Below are 20,646 nucleotides of genomic sequence, written 5' to 3' on the forward strand. Positions count from 1 at the left end.
AATAATTATGAAAGACATCTTTCAATGAGACCTTCACAGAAATTCTTGTTTTCAATTATTGTCCTCTTGTATAAAAACAATCAGATACAGATCATGTTTGACCGGCAAGTTTACACTCTTACCTCCTGCCTTTGACTCTATGAGTTCACACTCAGAGGATGCTCTTATATACCTGTCTGATTCCATGATGACATTCCATGTGTGGAGATGTGGGAATTTTTTAGACGGTACCTGCCTGAAGTTACCAAAGGAGGAAGTAAGACTGTTACATTCACTTTCATCCCCTCAGACGCCTACTGTAGTGGCATTGTATTCATTTAACAATGTTCATTCATACCTGTGTGTTCTTCATATATATTTTTTATCTTTTGATTTTCCTCTGAGTAGCCACCAGTTGCTTAGAAAAGTCATATTAACCTTAATATTTTTTATCTTAGTTAAAACCTTGAAATTAAATTAATTGCTGTATTGATTTGAGTATCAGAGACTGAAAGTTTATAAACCACATGTTGCTGGTTCAGTTGTTAAAAGTGATGTAGATGGTTTGGAGAATTTGTGACAAGTTCAGCCTGGATTTTATAAATAAACTTTCTCCCCTGGCTCAGTTAGTACTATTTTTTTTGGCTAGAGCTGTTTGATCTTTTGTTCTGATTACCCTGTCCAACACCTTCACTCACACCTGAGATTCACATCTCACCAACTCCCACCACTCACAATCTGCCAGTAACATGTGCAAACTTACTGGGCTCCATCTTCGCTTGAAGTACAGAAATAAGAAGAAGCTCCATCTGATTACTCTGATTTGGCTTCAGAAAATCAACTCAGTATTTCAGCATTTTGGATACTGAGTAAAAAAGTGTTATACAGACAGCATGAAATCTCCAGAAGTTACTTTTTGGACTTAACAGAGTCTTATACTGTTATATGACTCCCTGCTCAGGATAAGCAGCTGGATGGATGGATGGATGGTAATACAAATATTAATAATTACATAAATGGAATAAGAAACATCGAATACGACTAAACATTGTAAAATTGTTTTTCCTTCAAATAGTTGAATAGGCTTGATTAGGTTTAGCACTGTGTGAAAATTGAAACTAGATATCTTCCAGGAGTTGCTGTGGTTTTTCAGTGGCTTGCACTGTGGTCTCACGCCTCCAGGGTAGTGGGTTTGCTGGTGCTCCCTGTGTTTGTCTGGGTTTCCTGCTGGCATTCAGGTTTTCTCAAGTCCAAAGATGAACTGGTATCACTAAATGATGCATATGATGTAACGCTGCGCCCTGCATTGGACTGGCACTGTCCCAGATGCCAGAGCTCAGTGCCCCGTGTCTCCAACGGTGAGGCTTTGACTCTCATGACCTGACACTGGTTACACAGCTAATAGAAAATGCTGGATGAACTCTGACTTGGAGACATACCCAGTCCATCTGCCTCAATCCCAGCATATGCAGAATATAATATAATCACTATGACTGTTTAATGCACACACAAAACATTCAGCCGATATTCCCATGTGGTGAAATAAGATATACTGAAGATATATTGAAGAGCTCATACACACATAGTGATACTGTGAGTTTGGTGAAGTGTCATACTGAAGCTTTTAGGGGAACGTGGATGACACAGCAAGCTGTCTTCTGATTGGTTTATGAATCTGCCTCTGGGAATGATGCAGCTTTTTGTTCCCTTGCCACACCTGCATAACTCAGTTCCTGTGGAGGAAGAAGGGTGACTTCACAAAAATGTCGCATGCTTCCGTGTTGGGCATCGCAGCTATGAAGCCTTGATGGTCTTTGCCTTTTCTTCCAACGCTGATGTCACCTTTGAAATCTCACTCCAATTTGCTATTTTGGAAGTGTATCATATTCTAGACCTTAACCTGTTCGGAACAATTACCTGTTAGGACCGTGCAAATGCCTAGTTCCTTGTTGGATGAAATGGCATTTATACCACAATAAAGCAGTTTGTTTTCTGGATACATTTATGCCCAGAAAATTGTCTTAGCAGCAAATTCTGAAATTCATGAGAAGATCATGGCTCTTTTAGAACGTTTAAAGGTGAATGTCTGGAGTAGGGAATGCTCTATGTGACTGGTAACATCTCCAGTTTGTGTGAATGTGCTGGGATGTGTTTTAAGTTTAATTCCCTTAAAATTGACTGGTTGAGGTCAAAGGTCAGAAATGAAATCTTTTGGGGCCTAGTAGTGACACCATGATAATGATATTGGTACCTTGTCTGACATTCCCCGAACTTTGTTTAAACAGAGCTTAAACACAGAATTATATATATATATATATATATATGTATACACACACACACACACAGAATATATAGAAATTAATTGTATATATATATACACACACATGGAATATATATACATTTATTCTGTTCAGAGTATATTCAGTATTATTTTTAAAAATTTCATTTGCCTCTGATGAAATCTTAAAATACATGTTCGTCGATATATATCTGTTTAGCCATCCATCCATCCATTTTTTTTCAATCTGGTTATGTGTAGTATGTATTGGGGTATGTACTGTATTGTATTACTGCATGCCTGTATGTCTCATCAGGAAAGTACAGCAAGCAGTAAAAACAGGCCCATTCTTCCCTGATTCTCTGTCTCTCTCCTCCTTTCTAGGAACTGTGGAGCAAAGCAGGCCTTTGAAGTTTTCTTCTCACTGAGGTGCCATGATGTGCTATCAGAGCAGGAAATCAGCCCGCGGGGGAGTCTGGGCCGCATGTGGGTGGCTGTGGGCGAATCCTCGGCTGCTTTCGCTTTTGGATACTGATGCCAGTGACATCACTACATGCGACTGGATAGCACGCCTACATGCAACTGGATACATGCAACTTGATAGCGCGTCTGAATGAGACTGGATAGCATACCTACATGCAGCTAAATAGCACACTTGCATGTACTGGAGCTGACACACATGCAAAACTCACTGCAGCAGCAATCTGCAACTGTTGTTTCTGGAAAATCAAAATTAAACAAAATATTACAATAAGCTTTATAAGCTGTGTGTGAATGGTTTATGAATGTTTATGTGTCACTTAAGGTCATGATGATTCCATGTTTCATGGCTTATGACATTGTCACCAGTGCTTTTGTAGGACATTTTTTTATGGTAGCTGAGATTGCGTTTGTGTACAATAATGTGTAAGGAAGGCAGCTTGAGGAACAGCTCTTCATATGAGATTTTTTCACACAAGTAATTTAATGAGTCATATTTACTCACCCCTGACATTGCAATAGAGCAAATTATAATTAACTACACATATGTGTGTCTGTGTGTGTGTGTGTCTGTGTCAGAGACATGTTTATTATCTTTAAGTACAGTTATGAAAATAGTTTTGTGAACCCATTGGAATTATCATGATTTTGTATGACACCATAATAGCACAATGGCTTAAACAGGTAAGGTCATTATGTTAAAGTGTGTGACCCCACTGGGTAATAATAAGAGAGTTAGGGTGGTCAGCTGTTCTTATTCAGTTCGTTTTTAACTGTCTTTGCTATTTATATTTTATTATTATAATTTAAATAGAGATTGTACCGCATTATTGGTGCCATATATATTGAACTAAAAACTGTTCACACTGAAAAATCTGTTTCACTTGAAAATCACAAATATGTGAGTAAATCATATGTCTTTTTAATTAAAAGGCTACATAGTTTCGTTTTTGTGGCTGGGCTGGGATAGGCTCCAGGCTGCTCTCCCCACTGCTACAGGGTACTGGGTAAGCGGTAGGCAGGTCTATGAGTAAATGGATAAAATTCAAATTAATTTCAGTCGCGTCATAAATGACAGCTCTTTGCCTATATGGCCATACCACCGTCAACCACCAGGGAAGGAAGGATCAGGTATGCTTTTAAATGTCACATTTTCCGAATTTTTTATGCTAAAGGAACGATATGTTTCCCAATACAGTATCTATAGTTAACATGAATACAAATGTATCTGCATAAAATACTAGAGATGATCATCAAAATATATAATTCCTCGTTTTCTGTAACTACATATTCCGCCGCCTTGTCCGGTAAAAGCTGATGTGAGCTGAATGTACATTTAAGTATCCCTATTGTATTCTAAAACGTGATTCAGTAAATTACAAATTAATAATTTTATTTATATTTCCATATATTTATTTATAATGCCATACATTTCCCCGTTTCTCGGATTTCTGTGTGAATACACCCGGTTTAGATGAGATGCCTATAAAGACGAGCTTGGCGTTCTGCTCCGGATGACTGACAGGAGAGGAATGTGAACTGTGTCTTTAAACAGCGCTGGCGCCGCTCCAGGGCAGCCCGGACCTGGGTGTGTGTGAGATCGGCTGACAGTGACAGCAAGCCCATTATTTTCATCTTCAGAGGAAGTTCAACTAAACGAGCACAGATTTCCCAGAAGTTCCTTCGAATACGTTAACTGGCGAATAATAAAAAGTAATATTTATTATAATTAGTCATAATTTAACTGCGCCCCAGTAAATGTGCCAAAGCGGGAAAAGGAGCACGAAACGTTTCAGTTACACCTTTCGGTGGATATTTATTTGTCATCGACGTCTCGCCACCTTCCTCCCGTGAGCGAACAGGAAGTTTTAATGTTAAAAGCCACACAGTATTACTAATGACTACTGCCAATTTAAAGTTTCGCTTATTTCAGAAACCTTCGCCAGACATACTGTAATCACTTAATACTCACAGCTGGGGGAGGCCTGTTTTAACACTTTGTAAAATTTGCTTCGCTACTTTAATAAATATATAACACATGAGGGGCACAAATCATGCTCTCTATGCAGGGGCAGGTTTGGTTTTTTTCGGATGCCCACTCAAAAAGTTGCTTGGTTTGAAGGTTCTCAGTGAGGTACCTATTTGTATCCAACAGGTGCCCCCCTCAAACCCCATGTGTGGTTTGAGTGGTGGGAATTGGCAGAGACCTCCCTATTCAATATTATATCAATTTTTGTTTGCCAATTTAATAGTTTTTTTTTCCCCTTAGAGAATCTGAGGACAACAAGTACACACAAGGGCTGTAACGGTACAAGTATTCCTAGCGTGTCATTCAGTTACATCATTTTCGGTTTGGCACGCACAGTGAAACAAATTAATACATTTCTTTACAAGAGCAAAACCTAAATTTACAAGTTTATGTTCAACATGGAAACATGGTGCTAATTGTGGCTGTGCACTGGTCTACTCAAAGACTCTCTGATGTCACTTAAATCAGGAGTTTGGGAACATTTTGATTTCCCAATAAATTACACCAACAATGGACAGAGAGTAGTCAGTAACACCAAGACTGCCCATTGGATCTGTTATACTAAATGAGGGAAACACATCCAAAGTTCTCAATTGAGAACATTATCCAAGTGTTTGTATGACCAGAGCAGGCAAGAGTGCTGGTTTTGTTTTATCAGTGGTAGGAGCCAATTCAGCCCTGAATCCCCCATCCTCCTAAACATACACGGTACTCCCACAATATTGGAAGGGACGTTGCCCGACCATCCATACCCAAATTTACGTTCTTGAGAGCAAGGCAGAAATAGCCTCTGTATTCCAGTATCCCCATTACTGTACTTGTGGTCATCCAGTTTGACCTGTTGGGAAAAATATATGAGAATGACATTTGCTCAATCTTGCATATAGCCATACTCATTAAAAACTATTTTTTTATGACCTCTCATGTTTTCTGAATTCATAACTCGATCCATCCAATGTTTGCAGATTGGGATGGTTTTGGAAAAGTCTCTGCACACTCATGTTAGCACTGTGCCAGACTCGTGCTTGTCAATCCCTTAAGCAAATCGAGCCACGTGCATTTGGGCAAATATATTGCAAGTAACAAATGTGACCAAAATAACCTGTGTTTAAACTGATATTTTTAAATTGACTTTTAAATCTGTCCTCCAGCCCAAGATGTCTATTGGCCTGTGCTATAGTACTGACATCCATTGCAAAAAACTTTGCTTAATGATCCGAGGTTACCAATCAAGTGCAGGAACGGCTCAGCAAAACAGTCTATTGACGTAAAAGCCTTTTGACCAGGTTACTTCCCTGCACAAATCAACAGGAGATGTTTTTTTTTCACTATACAAAAACTGCAATGGACCAGTCTTTGGAAAGTGTCAAAATGGAAAGTGAGAACAGAAAATGAGCAAAACAGATCAAACAATTTAGAGGTAACCTGAAAATACTTCATCTTGAGATGTGATACTTAAAGACATGATGATCCAGCACAATATTCTACTGCTGAACTTGTGGGTTTGAATCGTTCCATGATTCTTCTGTGGATCGCCGCAATGACAAATAAGAATACTTCTGGAAAGTATATGTCATGAGTATATTGTCTCAAACTTACCTGTTTACATGTTTGACTCAAATTGTCATTAGTTTGTTAAATTCTAAACTGGGATCTATGTTAACATCATATCTGGTCAGATATGATTTTTAAATTTGTACATTTTTTGCTATATTCTCCTCTTGTGGTCTAATGCTGAGGTTCTCTTTGTTACAATTGGAAAAATTGACAGTTGCATAACAAAATTCAGAATATCAGCTGCATTTGGTCACCACTGTGACTTTATGCAGAAATTATTAGTTTATTGCACTGTTATACTGTTTTATGTTCTATAATCTCTGGACCACTTATTTCAGTCTTGGTCTTGCCTTGGAATTTATTTTATTTTGACTCGGTCTTGTCTCAGTCTCGGACATAGAGGAATCCAGATTTTATTTCAAGACCAGTCAAGACCACTCATCAAAACACCTCAATATTTATCACAACAGCCTAATATTTGTCTGTTTGTTAACACAATACTGTGATTGGGTGTAAAATGTCTTGCTTCAAAGTTCAAATGCAGCCAATATGGTGCGTCTTATTTGAAAAAATGTTTCTTTTTGTAACGGTCATATACCCTTCCCCACATCCCTGAACTGTCACATGCTCTCAGACACCCTGGCTGAATTCCAGTTAACGTGTCAGCTAGTTCCTCTGTCATTAAATTTGTCTGTATTAGTTATAAAGATTTGCAAAGTAACTGCAAAGAAAAAACATTCAGCAATGTGCAGATTCTGCAACACAGCTCTCACCGAGACGACCAGGACAACCTCCAACACCAACCCCACACTTGGAGAAAAAGCATAAGGAAAGGTAGATTAAGTAGCTAGCAAGCTAATGTTAACAACCTGTCTCTGTATCAGAAAAATCTTATAAACCCCTTAATCTAAAGACTAGTATACTATATGTTTCAGGACCATAGTTTCAGCTGTTTGACAGCAAACCTTAACTTTTGCCATCTAAGGCTAACGTTAGGTGCTGACATCACAGAAGCAGCCAGTGTTAACTAGCACTATCTACCTAATTTAGTGAATCAACGTAATATGGAGGAATGTAATGTAACATTAGACTAAGGCGACAGCACATGGTGACATTGATTTTCCTAAGTTAAAGTTTCGTTTTTGCTTGTGATGGACAATGACGAGGAGGTGACATAGTTGTAACGTATGTTAGCTAATTTTATTATGTAGGCTCAAACCTTAGTCTGTTTCTTATCTTGAGTTGGTCTAGCCCTGCCTTGGTCTTGGTCTTGTCTTGGTTTCGATGGAAATGACTTGGTCTCGGTTTAGGTGGCCTTGACTCCATCTGTAGTGTGATCCATCTGCTGTAAGATTAGACACTGTGACCCTGTAGCTGTTTAGCTAAAGAGGTAGAGGATGTATATGACTTTTGAAGTTGGTCATGCAATTTGATTCTTATAACACAATGTTGCAAATCAAAAAGTAAAAGTTGATTAATAACCTAGAATCACTAAAGTCAGTCTTAATAATACTGTGCTGCATTAAGGAAGAAATAAAGGTCAAATATACACTATATTGCCAAAAGTATTGGGACACCCATCCAAATCATTAAATTCAGGTGTTCCAATCACTTCCATAGTCACAGGTGTATAAAAAAAAGCACCTAGGCATGCAGACTGCTTCTACAAACATTTGTGAAAGCATGGGTCGCTCTCAGGAGCTCAGTGAATTCAAGCCTGGTACCGTGATAGGATTCCACCTGAGCAATAAGTCCATTTGTGAAATTTCCTAGCTACTAAATGTTCCACAGTCATGGTATTATAACAAAGTGAAAGCAATTTGGGACAACAGCAATTCAGCCACGAAGTGGTAGACTACGTGAAAATCACAGACTGGGAACAATGCATGCTGAGCCGCACAGTGTGCAGAAGTCGCCAACTGTCGGTAGCTATGGACCTCCAAACTTCGTGAGACCTTCAGATTAGCTCAAGAACAGTGCCTAGAGAACTTCATGGAATGGGTTTCCATGGCGGAGCAGCTGCATCCAAGCCTTACATCACCAAGTGCAATGCATAGTGTTGGATGTAGTTATGTAAAGCACGACACCACGGGACTCTAGAGCAGTGAAGACGTGTTCTCTGGAGTAACAAATCACGCTTCTCTGTCTGGCAATCTGGTGGACAAGTCTCGATTTGGCAGCTGCCAGGAGAACAGTACTTGCCTGACTGTATTGTGCCAAGTGTAAAGTTTTGTGGAGCAGGAATTATGGTGTGGGGTTGTTTTTCAGGGGTTGGGCTTGGTCCCATAGTTCCAGTGAAAGGTCTCTTAATGCTGCAGCATTCAGAGCCATTTTGGACAATTTCATGCCCCCATTTTTGCGTGAACAGTTTGGGGATGGCCCCTTCATGTTCCAACATGACTATGAACCAGTGCATAAGGCAAAGTCCATAAAGACATGGATGAGTGAGTCTGGTGTGAAGGAACTTGACTGGCCTGCACAGAGCCCTGACCTCAACCCGATAGAACACCTCTGGGATGAAGTAGAGTGGCCACTGTGAGCCAGGCATTTTTGTTCCAACATCAGTGCCTGACTTCGCAAATACTCAAATGGTCAAAAATCCCCATGAACACACTCTTCCCAGAAGAGCTGAAGCTGTTATTGAAGCCTGTATATTAAAAATGGGATGTCATTAAAGTTCATGTGAGTGTAAAGGCAGGTGTCCCAATACTTTTGGCATTATTATGTGTGTGTGTGTGTGTGTGTGTGTGTGTGTGTGTACATATATACAGAATGGGACCGAGGGGTGTCCGTAAGTCAGAAATGCCCGTAACTTGGAAATACATGCACAGTACGACGTAGATGTACATTTGTACACATACAAACTACATGATATTTACCAAAGGTAACAAGCTTTGTCCAGCCTTTGGAAATGTGTATCGCTAACAATGCAATGCTTCTTAGCTAATGCAGGATTAGCGGTAATTGTCACATGCGCCTCGATTTTTTTTTTCTTTACTCTTCCAAATATCGCCTGCTGTAGACTCCAAAATGGTCTACGACAACTCTCTGTGATCTTCCTTGTCGTATCTCTGTAACGATATCAAGCTTATTTTGGAGGGATATGAGACTATGCTTCCTTTTTGAAGTCATAGATTTTGCACAGCTGCTGGTTGTGTAAGATAGAGGGAGGTGCCCATATATTGAAAGTTTAACTGTGTGTATGTGTGTGTGTATATATACAGTATATATACACACACACACACACAGATGCTCCTCTACTTATGAACTTTCAACTTACGAACTTTCAAAGATACGAAGGAGAAAAGGACTGTAAATCCAAATTGTGTTCGTTGGGCTCCCGTTTCCTATCCCCAACATCAAATTTCTTTTCTGCGCGCCAATTCCGCCTAGTACGACTTCTGGCCGCTGTTCCCCCCACACAGCAGCGTAGCGTAGCGTACTCCCAGCATCCTAGTTCTTTGTACTTGCGTATACCCTTAAAATTATGTTGAATAACGACTTAGGAACATTTCAAGTTACGAACGGCCGTCTCTATGCCTGTGATCAGAAGATCATTGGTTTGAGCCCTGGTCTCAGCAGGACAGTCACATGGCTGTGGGCCCTTAAGCCCAGTTCCAGGGGTGCTGCACGTTAGCTCACACTGCGCTGTGACCCCCAAACATATGGAGAGCAAGATGGGGTTAGTGAAGAGAAACATTCTGTACTTGAACTTGTGCAAATGGCAAATAAAGCATGTTTGTTTGTTCCCGCCTCGTGCTTGTAGCCTCTGGCTCCAGACCCCCCGCGACCCTGAATAGGACAAATGGGTACAGAAAATGGATGGATGGAAATATATATTCTTTGATTAATTATTCCAAAAATCCTGTATACAACAAAATAACGCCTTTTTCTTACTCCCAAGAAGTTATATTTTTTTATATTCACTCATTCCCATCAAGAACTTTAAAACAGCTTTGCTTCTCATGAATCGCTTTCAGGTTCAGTCATCAAAAACTAACGTCAAATTTAGTTTTTTATTGTTTACAAAGCTACAGATACAGTTCTAATAGATGCCAAAGAGTGACAAGATTGTATTTGCAAATGTAGAACTGAATCACACATTTAATTTGTACAGAACTTATTTTTACAAAACAAGGATAAAAATGTTTTGTTTTTTTTTTGTTTTTTTTTTACACAAAGTACCTTAAAACATAGGTACATTGAGGACATTTCAACTACATGGTAGTCACGTGTGTTTATGTATTTCTGGCCCAACTGCTTAAATATATTAGGATTTTCTCCATTTTCAGTTTTTTGTTTCAAGTCAGGATTTCTGTCCTTAGTCTGCCTTTACAGATCAGGAATATGTACAAATCAGCCGGTCACCGTAACTACTCTGTATGTTTACAGTATGTCAGTTAATGTACCTTTATTTTTAGGTCTATTGCACCCATTTTTTGTATTACCATCATCATTACAAAAACAAAATGTCGAGAAACAAGTAATATGGTAACAGAAAGTACATCCATGCTCAATAAAAAAGTAACAGGAAATTTAGCTTTGTTTTTTAATATCTAAATAATACAATTTGTGCTTTGATAGTGAATAATTTAGCAAGAGAGATTCCTGCTTTTAGCACAGAAATATGCCCTTCTTCTGGTTTCGTGCTCTCCTCTTGAAAGTCTCAAGCTCCGTCCACAGACCCAATACAGCAAGAAGGAAACACGACCCGTCTCTGACTATTGGTGTGTGTCGATGCCACACTGCAGGGGCTAGGGGGGCGCCCTACATGACGATCGATTTGAGGTTCCTGAAGCACATGATCACATCCAGGGGGATGGGTGGACTCACATGGTTTCCATCCAGCCTCAGGTACCTCAGCTTGGGAAGTAGGCTCTCGTCATGGGGCTCAATGGACATCACAGGAAATGGGCAGAGCTCTGTGCCGTTAATCACTGAAAGAAAGACATGGGACAGCACTAAGAAACGCCCGATTAGTAAATCATACTTCCGTACTTCATACTTCATACTTTTTGGACCGATATAGACAGAAATTCCTACTTATGCATTTACGCAATACCACATGAAACTAGTATGGGAAGTTTGGCCAGCTCAAATGTTCTCCAAAATACTCTTTAATAATAAACAATAATGACATATGTCAGAAATGTGACTGCCATAGTTGTGTGGTTCATAAAGTAAGTTATATATCTTGTATAGTAATAATACGATTTGACTTACTTTCAATGTTATTGTTGTTGAGATATAGGTGTTCCAAATGCATGTTGAAAGTGGGCACAGAGTTCAACTTGTTGTGGGCCAGATGCAGATCCAGGAGGCTGGACACATTGAAGACCCTCTTGGGGATGCCTCTGTCACTCAGCTGGTTGAAGTTAAGTCGGACGAAGGCTAGGTTGTGGAAATCCTTGAAGTAGTCCATAGGGATGTCCTCGATGTTGTTTCTGTCCAGGAATAGCTGGTAGATATTTTGGGGAACATTACTAGGCATCTTCCGTAGGATGTTGTGGGCCAGGTTGAGCTGCACTAGGTTCCTCAAGCCCTTGAAGACGTTCTTGCCAAGGTCACTGTCACTCAACTTGTTATGGTGCAGATCAAGCAAAACCAGGTGGTCCATCTTGTTGAAGAGGCCAGTTGGGATTTTAGTGATCTGGTTGCGGCTGAGGCGCAGCTGTTCTAGGCTTGCCGGCAGGTTGTTGGGAACCTCCTTTAGGTTGTTCTTGTCCATGTACAGATACAGGAGGTTGGGGAGCTTTTCAAAGACTTGCCGCTCCACCCTGCGGATACGGTTGTTATCCAGGTTAACCCATTTGAGCTCGGTGGCATTTTTGAATGGCTCGGCTGTCACCTCGTCAATATAATTGTTTTGGAGGTAGAGGTATTGTACGCGGGGTGGGATTAAGGGGATCTGACGGATGTTCCGGTTTTCACAGTTCAGCGAGTCAGGGTAAGAGGGGTGGCAGAAGCACTCCTGGGGACAATCTGGGAAGATAGATGGTGGGCCCAGAATTGGAGGTGGAAAGTCTGTAGGTTCTGAGGGCTCAACCTCGGGGATAACAGGCCTTCTGGTAGCACTGGGCACTGGCCTTCTGGTAGCACTGGGCACTGGCTTTCTGGTAGCACTGGGCAAAGGCTTTCTGGTTGGACTTGGTCTCGGCCTTGGCCGTGGTCTTGGCCTCTGAGCCCAGACTGCACTAAGAAGCAAGAAGATTAGTAGAAGATAATATCCAAACCCAGCCTTCATGGTCCTAGTCCTAGTGGAAAGGAAAAAACAGGTGAGATTTCTACTCCTGAATTTCAGCATCATACACTGAAAATATGTTATTATCAGACGCAACATCACACACCAAGGCAGCTAAATCTTTGTTCAAACAATAGCGTTAACAAATGCAAGCAAGGGTCTGAAAACCTGGTCGAGTCAGTTGTGAGCCGCCCCCTGTTTGTGATTCTATGTAATACAGTCAGACAAAATGAGAATGTATAAATACCTTTTAATGTGCTTGATTTTAACTTACCAGACATAAATATCTTTAAAATATTTTTTTAAATACACAGAGGAGATCGATCTTACAGTCACCCTAATCACCTCTGAAGAAAATATTTTGCATAACATTTCATTTAAATGTTTTTAAATGTTAGACATGCTGCGATGCTCACACTAATTTGACGAAAAGCAAACACTGACTGAATTTTGTTGAAGTATTTGCTTACTTCATAGTATGCACCAGCTTACTTGCAGTGGGATGAAATTGGCTACCACAGTTTGAAAGTCCGTCATGATAAACAGGCCTTGCCAGAGTTTCGGTTGATGCACAAGTGCCACCTAGTGACCAATTTCAGGATTGCTAGTACCGCTGCTAGACTAATGTACCGCACTGGCCAAAAGTTTTGAGAATGACACAAAATAATTTTGACAAAGTCTGCTGCCTCAGTTCTTATGATGGCAGTTTGTTTTGAAGAGTGATCAGATGAATTGCAGTTAATTGTAAAGTCCCTCTTTGCTATGAAAATGAACCAAAAAAAAACCTGTTTCCACTGCATTTCAGCCCTGCCACAAAAGGACCAGCTGACATATTTTCAGTGATTCTCTCATTAACACAGGTGAGAGTGTTGATGAGGACAAGGCTGGAGGTCACTCTGTCATGCTGATTGAGTTGGAATAGCAGACTGGATGCTTTAAAACAGTGTTTCTCAACCCAGTCCTCAGCGAACCCCAGCCAGTCCACGTTTTTGCTCCCTCCCAGCTCCCAGCCAATCAGGAACACCAAATAGCTGCTACAGGTGCGCTGGGAGCTGGGAGGGAGCAAAAATGTGGACTGGCTGGGGTTCGCTGAGGACTGGGTTGAGAAACTGCTTTAAAAGGAGGGTGGTGCCTGAAATCATTGCTCTTCCTCTGTTAACCATGGTTACCTGCAAGGAAATACGTGCAGTCATCACTGCTTTGCACAAAAATGGCTTTACAGGCAATAATATTGTTGCAAGTAAGATTGCACCTAAATCAGGCATTTATTGAATCATCAAGAGAGGATCAATTGTTGTGAAGAAGGCTTCAGGGCGCCCAAGAAAGTCCATCAAGCGCCAGGACCAGTCCAACAAGGTCTCCAAAAGTTAATTGAGCTGCAGGATCGGTGCACCACCAGTGCAGAGCTTGCTCAGGACTGGTAGCAGGCAGGTGTGAGTGCATCTACACGCACAGTGAGGCGAAGACTTATGGAGGATGGCCTGGTGTCAAGAAGGGCAGCAAAGAAGCCATGTCTCTCCAAGAAAAACATCAGGAACAGACTGATATTCTGCAAATGGTTCAGGGATTGGACTGCTGAGGACTGACGGGTAAAGTCATTTTCTTTGACGAATCCCCTTTCTGATTGTTTGGGGCATCCAGAAAAAAAGATTGTCTGGAGAAGAAAAGGTGAGCGCTACCATCAGTCCTGTGTCATGCCAACACTAAAGCATCCTGAGACCATTCATGTGTGGGGCTGCTTCTCAGCCAAGGGAGTGGGCTCACTCATACACAGCCATGAATACAGAATGATACCAAAATGTCCTCCGTGACCAACTTCTCCCAACCATCCAAGAACAGTTTGGTGACAAACAGCGCCTTTTCCAGCATGATGGAGCACCGTGCCATAAGGCAAAAGTGATAACTAAGTGGCTCAGGGAACAAAACATCGACATTTTGGGTCCATGGCCAGGAAACTCCCCAGACCTTAATCCCTTAATCTGATTCCTTAATTCCATTGAGAACTTGTGGTCAATCCTCAAGAGGCGGGTGGACAAACAAAAACCCACAAATTCTGAGCATTGGTTATGTAAGAATGAGCTGCCATCAGTCAGGATTTGGCCCAGAAGTTGACAGCATGCCAGGGTGAATTGCAGAGGTCAAGAAAAGAAGGGCCAACACTGCAAATATTAACTCTTTGCATAAACTTAATGTTACTGTCAATAAAAGCCTTTGATACTTATGAAATGCTTGTAATTATACTTCAGTATACCACAGACACATCTGACAAAAAGATCTACAAACATTGAAGTAGCAAACAATGAAAACCAATACTTGTGTCATTCTCAAAACTTATGGCCACGACTGTAGGATTATCACTTTGAAAACTCAGTAAATATAATGCAATATATTTAATTACAATTTTGAAACTGTAACCAGGAAACAGTAATTAAACTGACATAGTAATTTAGCTCTTTTGTTTTATAGAAATAAATGTGCATGTTATGTGACTGGCTGTTCATGTTTCAAGAACAAAAGCTTAGGTTTTCAGGCTGATCCTAGCAGTTAATTAAATGTAGTGCCCTTAATGTTTTCATATATGTTTTATTTGGCAGTTGATTTCAGTTGAGGGGTGGTTCAGTCATAAAACAGGGGCTGCATAGTGCCTCCTGGGGCCTCTTGCTGCTGTCCCTGTCTGGCTGTGCAGACAAGCCCTGGAGGTCCACATCTGGCCGGGTCATTAACAGATTTATCATAAGACTGGAGGCAGTCATTATCTCACTGCTGGTGCGGCTTCATGGGTTAAATATTCATTGTATAGACCAATCTGATTGGCCATAGATCAGCATGTGACAGGAAGATTCATTTCACGCACGGCCTGGCCTCTCTGTGTACCCGACACAGCAAGCCTCTGCTGTAGCTACAGTAACGATGTTTCCAAAACAAGGCCACAAGACTTGGAGTGCATGGACGCCGCGGGCCACACCGAGGTCAGGTGACGATCCCATTCATTTGCTTCACCTGGGCCCCATTAGGAACCTCACAGGACTGAGCTCTTGTGTCCCACACCGCAGACCCCCAAGCCCTCAGCCCGCATTGTGACCTGCCTTACACTGTTCCACAACAGTTCCGTGTTTCCTTCCTCATTGTTTGTGTTAAAGACGTCTTTGCTGTCCTCCCAAAACAAGCCTCTACTCTCCCAACCTCCCCGCCTCACCCCCCCAGTCCGATGGGTTTGCTCACTCTCACTCATCTTATCGTGACCTTGAATCTGGAAAAACATCCAAATATTTAAGAAATTCTTGACAATTTAAATAGTTAATTTAATAAATATCAAGTTTGCTTGTAAAACCTTTGCGAGCAGCCGCTAAGCTGTGAAAATGTAAAGTGCAGCAGTCAGTGTTACAAGGACTTGAAGGGATTTAACACCGGTAGCTTTGCTTGCTCAGACTGTGTTGGTTTTTCAAAGCCCCCATCGCTATTAGCAACAAGCATAGGTGTCCTTGCCAGAAATGTGTCTTCCTGGCCAATAATGAAGGAGACAGTTTGACATTGGGGGGGTGGGGGGGGGGGGACAGAAGTTAATAACATAAAGGCAAAGGTCTATTTATATGGGGGATGAATGACGCCAAATGAAATACTAGAGGTACAGGTCTCCTTGGTTCCTACGCCCCTGTTCTGACCCTCATTTAATTAATTTGTAGTCATGCTAAAGAATAGGTCCGGCATTGTTAGCCAGTTTAGCTAGCTTTGAGTTTCACAGCATCTGATAAATGGACCGTTAAGAAGTTATGAGGTCATTTATGTTCTCCTCAATGAATGATCCCAGACATTCCCTCAGACGTTTGGCCCAAGAATGATAGATAATCACGTCCCTTGTTAGCTGCCACACTTGACTTTTAGTCATTCTCTACTAGGAGTAACTGGGTCAAATGTTTTTCCATCCTACCTCCATAAATTTTCAGTTATAAAGCTACAGTAGACAGTCATCCATCCATCCATCCTTCTATCCATCCATCCATCCATCCTTTATAGAGGGGTCTGAGATCTCTCCTGGGCACCACAGAAGGCAAACCTGCACCCTGGTTGTGATGCCCATCCACAGAAGGAAATTTGAATGATGCTGGACTGAAAAAAAACACTGCTTCCACCAGTAGGGGGTACTGTCTGGACCAGAGGGCAACTAGAGGCAAAATACAATACCATAGCTACAAACCTGTAGCTGAATGATGGAGCTCAAGCACATAATAATATCTTAATAAAAGCAGCTGCAGAGGAGGTATTTGTGCAGCAGTGGGTCTCACACAAAGCCAGGGTTGTGGCGGCCTAGGAGGGCGGGACGGGGTGATCTGCAGATGTTTGGCTTTGGCTCGCTGGCTGAGTGACAGCTGCCTTGTCAGGAAGGCATGGAGGCTGAGGATTGGAGGACTTGTTTATTTCTATGGCATGCGCTTGTGTGTACGTCAGTGGGTGTGTGTGTGTCTGTGTGTGTCTGCGTGTGTCTGCGTGCCAAGGAACCTCAAGCAACACAGAGTAGCTAAAAAGCATGTCTGGACAATTAAACGTGGCGACTCTGTGTTCCAAGAATTACACATTATATACTTTGCATCATGAGGATGTAAGAGACCAGATTGCTGTTTTTTTATAAAAACAAACATAATGCACTCTACTACTTATAACCTAGCAATCAAAGCTTCCTCTCGTAGCTTTTGTTTTTGTTTGTTAAATGTAAGGATGAGAAGTTTAGTTGTTGTAATATCTGGTAAATGATTTATGATACAAAGACTCAAAAAGTCAGGTTACATGTCATTGAAAAAGAATAAGAAAGACAGGTCTGACTTTAGCCCAAACTGATCACATTCCTTGGCGCAGATTTGCTTCTATTTCACTTTTTTTTCCTTGCATGAGATCCAAAGTATGTCTGCAGAGTGGATTTTTCCATTGCTCTAATATACTACAGCAGAGCCATAGTGAACTGGCAGAGCCGGACATCCAGTTAAATGAAAACATCTTGGGTTTCAGTAGATTTTGGTAATAACAGGCTGCTTATGAATCTTCTATGCAAACATTGTGGGGGGGTTCTGTTGTTACACTTCAGGTATCTGTATACGTTTTCCGTCTGCTAATCAGTGTAATACAGCAGATAAACATTACAGATCTGAAACAGGAGGGCTGATGTTTTAAATCTCAGTGAAAAAAACTGTAGCATTTTTTGAACATTTCTGCATGAAACACATGATTGATTAATGATGAATGAATATGGGATCAGTATGTAACTAGCACTTAGTTTCTGGTTAATTAATACATTAAGTAAGAGTGTACAATTACATTAATTGTGGCCCCTCAAGTAAAATGTTACCAAAATTATTTACAGTATAGCAATACTCTGCGACTGAGAACAAGAAAGCTGATAAGTAAAGCAGCCACCCGACCCCTGATTATCTTTGTAATACAAATCATATATGGCATGCATGAACTGCTTATTGACAAGTCTGCCTGTTGATTTCTATTACATGTATGTTATGCTTTTCCTAAATAGATGCATTTGCTTCATACATAAATAGCTATATACATTCATACAGCAATGTACACCCTAATGTGACAAATCCTGAGACTACATCCTTCAATAGTGATATATAAATATCAGCAGATGCAGTAAAGGTGTGTAAATGTGAAGGAAAATGCAAAAGTCAATATCTGCATCTTCATTCCGTTTCATTCTATTTGCAGCTGAATTTTACATCCCTGCCATCACACTTCATTAAGTCTCAGGAAAGTGGAATAAATGATAGAATTATACAAGTATGATGGTGTTTGTTATGGGTCTCAGTGAGTTGGCTCACTGTCGGATTCCTGATACGCACGGATCTGATCAAGCGCGGTGAAAACATCCCGTCACGAACGGAGTCGGATCTGTGAACACTATGAATTCTTGTCCCAGCTAAAACTAATCATATTAAGAGACTTTTTTAGTGCTGTGGGTGTCTGTGTTTCTCAGTATGCTTTAAAAGAAAAGCAATTCAAAAACTCATCGAAAAAACACTAAATTTGGTCTTTTAACTTTTAAAAGGTGTTACTCGGATGAAACGACATGTTCACGAAGCGCCGAGCGCAGCGCAGACACACTGGAAGGACAGTGTGCTGGCAGACCCGTTCTATAGAATCGCACAGGTATGGTTTATTGCCTTAGAGAACCAGGTTTACCTCCAAAGTCATGGGGTCACTCCCCACCTTAAGCATCCAGGTAAAAAGGAACAAAAATCTGAGCCCCTTACCTGCAGCTGGTACCGGGCCTCCTTAATGAAGCGACAATCTCTCTCTCTCCCTCTCTCTCTCTTTCTCTCTCTCTCTCTGAAAGGCTCCTCAGGTTCTCCCTCCCTCTCTTGTCCTCTGAGTCTCCTTCTCCTCCTCGAGTGGAGCTGTGTGCCTATTGGATCCCTTTTCCTCACAGATCCTTCCTCTGAAGGTCAGCAGTCCTGCCTTCATCGCACGCCCAGGAAAAGCGTGTTAGTTTTAATATGCATGGCCACCCCTCTGCAGCGGGAGGCGATGTGACTGAACCGTGTTTTCCGGAGCTCAGCCTGGAGTGGGACAGTGATCAGAAGGTGCAGTGCACTGTGCTCCGTTCTTGGCTGCTCCAGCTGATGAATCGCACCCTCTGGGTTTCTCCAGCCAGGGCACCGCTTCATTGCAGAGGAACGCTCCATCTTGTTGGGGTCCGAGCGTGAGGGGCACTGAATCTTTTCTCCTGAGCACAGGGGCTTGGAGAACTGATTCCATGTCATCTACTGTGTTCCTGCAAGCACTGTGTCCTCAGAAACCCTCATAATCCTGTCTGCTCTGCCACAGAGGCCAGGCTAAAAAGAAGAGCATTGAGGGTTCTAGGGTGGGACATTATTTCTGCCCAAGCCCCCCCTCATGCTGGGTGAGATCCAAAGCCTGATGTTTAAGCACATTAGTGACAAATTCCGTTGGGGGCTACAACTAGAGATGTATGAAGGGATAACATGTGCTGCGCTGGTTGCTCAAATACAGAATATATACTCCCATATAGTTAAACTCATATATATATAATGTAAAAAGTTTATTATATATATTAGACTTTTTATATATACAGCAAACAATGCATGAGCAGTTATCTTGGCATTCTGTTAGTAGTTGCATACATTGCTAATCTCTTATTCACATCTACCCTTCAGCCCCACAACTTCCATCTGACAATAAATCTCATTTAGAGGATTATCCGTGTCCTGTAGTGCCCAGGAAAGACCTACCAGAAAAGCACACAAAGATGTGCATGTTTGCCAAGACCCCCGTGTCTTGCCTCTTGTCTGACTAATCGCTGGGGAGAGATTACGTTATCCCCAGCACTTTGCTATGAGTCGGAGTTGTGTAGCGATCTCGGTAACATTTTCCATGGCCATCCCCTGTGTCTCTGTTAATTATGCTGCGCTGTTTTTTTTCTGATGGGAAAAGGGAACCAGCTTCCTGAGAGGCTTTTCTGTCTGGCCGGAATCTGTGTGTCAGAACTAAACAGCAGCTGTTACAAGGTGGAAACCATCACCACCATTTTGCTTTTGTTACCGAATAAACCATCGATCACGTATTTCCATGGCAAGCTGAGCACTTTTCCCCCAAACAGCAAGCAGCATTAGTGATGCAACAATTCAAGCTGCGTGTGATGTTTGCATCCAGGATGTTGCCATGTTTCAATCATAAATAGTTATTGTTACACACTCAGTTTTTCCAACATCTTAGCCAGGGTTAAGTGTCATCCTACAGTCAAACAACTCTTCTTATTCACTAAATACTTTTTGCTTAATCCATCCATCCATCCATCCATCCTGATCCATCCATCCATCCCACTTATCAAGTGTGGAGTAATGGGGGTCTGGTACCTATCACATGAAGCACAAGGCATGGGGCAGCTTCAATGAGGCACCAATATTTTTTGCATAATAATTTTTTGATAACAGTTCTATGAATGCTACGTCTATCAGAACCTATGACCACATTCATAACACTTCATAATGCATTCATAAAGCATTAAAAATGGGCATAATTATTTATAAAAAGGCATAACACATTATAGGCATGTTTATT

The 20,646-nt window shown here is 41.3% G+C and overlaps 1 protein-coding gene across 1 annotated transcript; it reads right to left on the reverse strand.

Moving 5' to 3' along the window:
- Positions 1-10,325: 10,325 nt before the first annotated feature.
- Positions 10,326-19,100, reverse strand: prelp (proline/arginine-rich end leucine-rich repeat protein). The gene is made up of 3 exons (XM_023832397.2): positions 18,819-19,100; positions 11,547-12,577; positions 10,326-11,260 (listed from the first exon to the last, which is right to left on the reverse strand). The coding sequence occupies exons 2-3, from the start codon at positions 12,565-12,567 to the stop codon at positions 11,091-11,093; spliced, it is 1,191 nt and encodes a 396-aa protein (XP_023688165.1). The 5' UTR covers positions 12,568-12,577; positions 18,819-19,100; the 3' UTR covers positions 10,326-11,090.
- Positions 19,101-20,646: the final 1,546 nt, after the last annotated feature.

This window comes from Paramormyrops kingsleyae, chromosome 8, assembly GCF_048594095.1.
Source record: "Paramormyrops kingsleyae isolate MSU_618 chromosome 8, PKINGS_0.4, whole genome shotgun sequence".
Taxonomy (NCBI): Eukaryota; Metazoa; Chordata; class Actinopteri; order Osteoglossiformes; family Mormyridae; genus Paramormyrops; species Paramormyrops kingsleyae.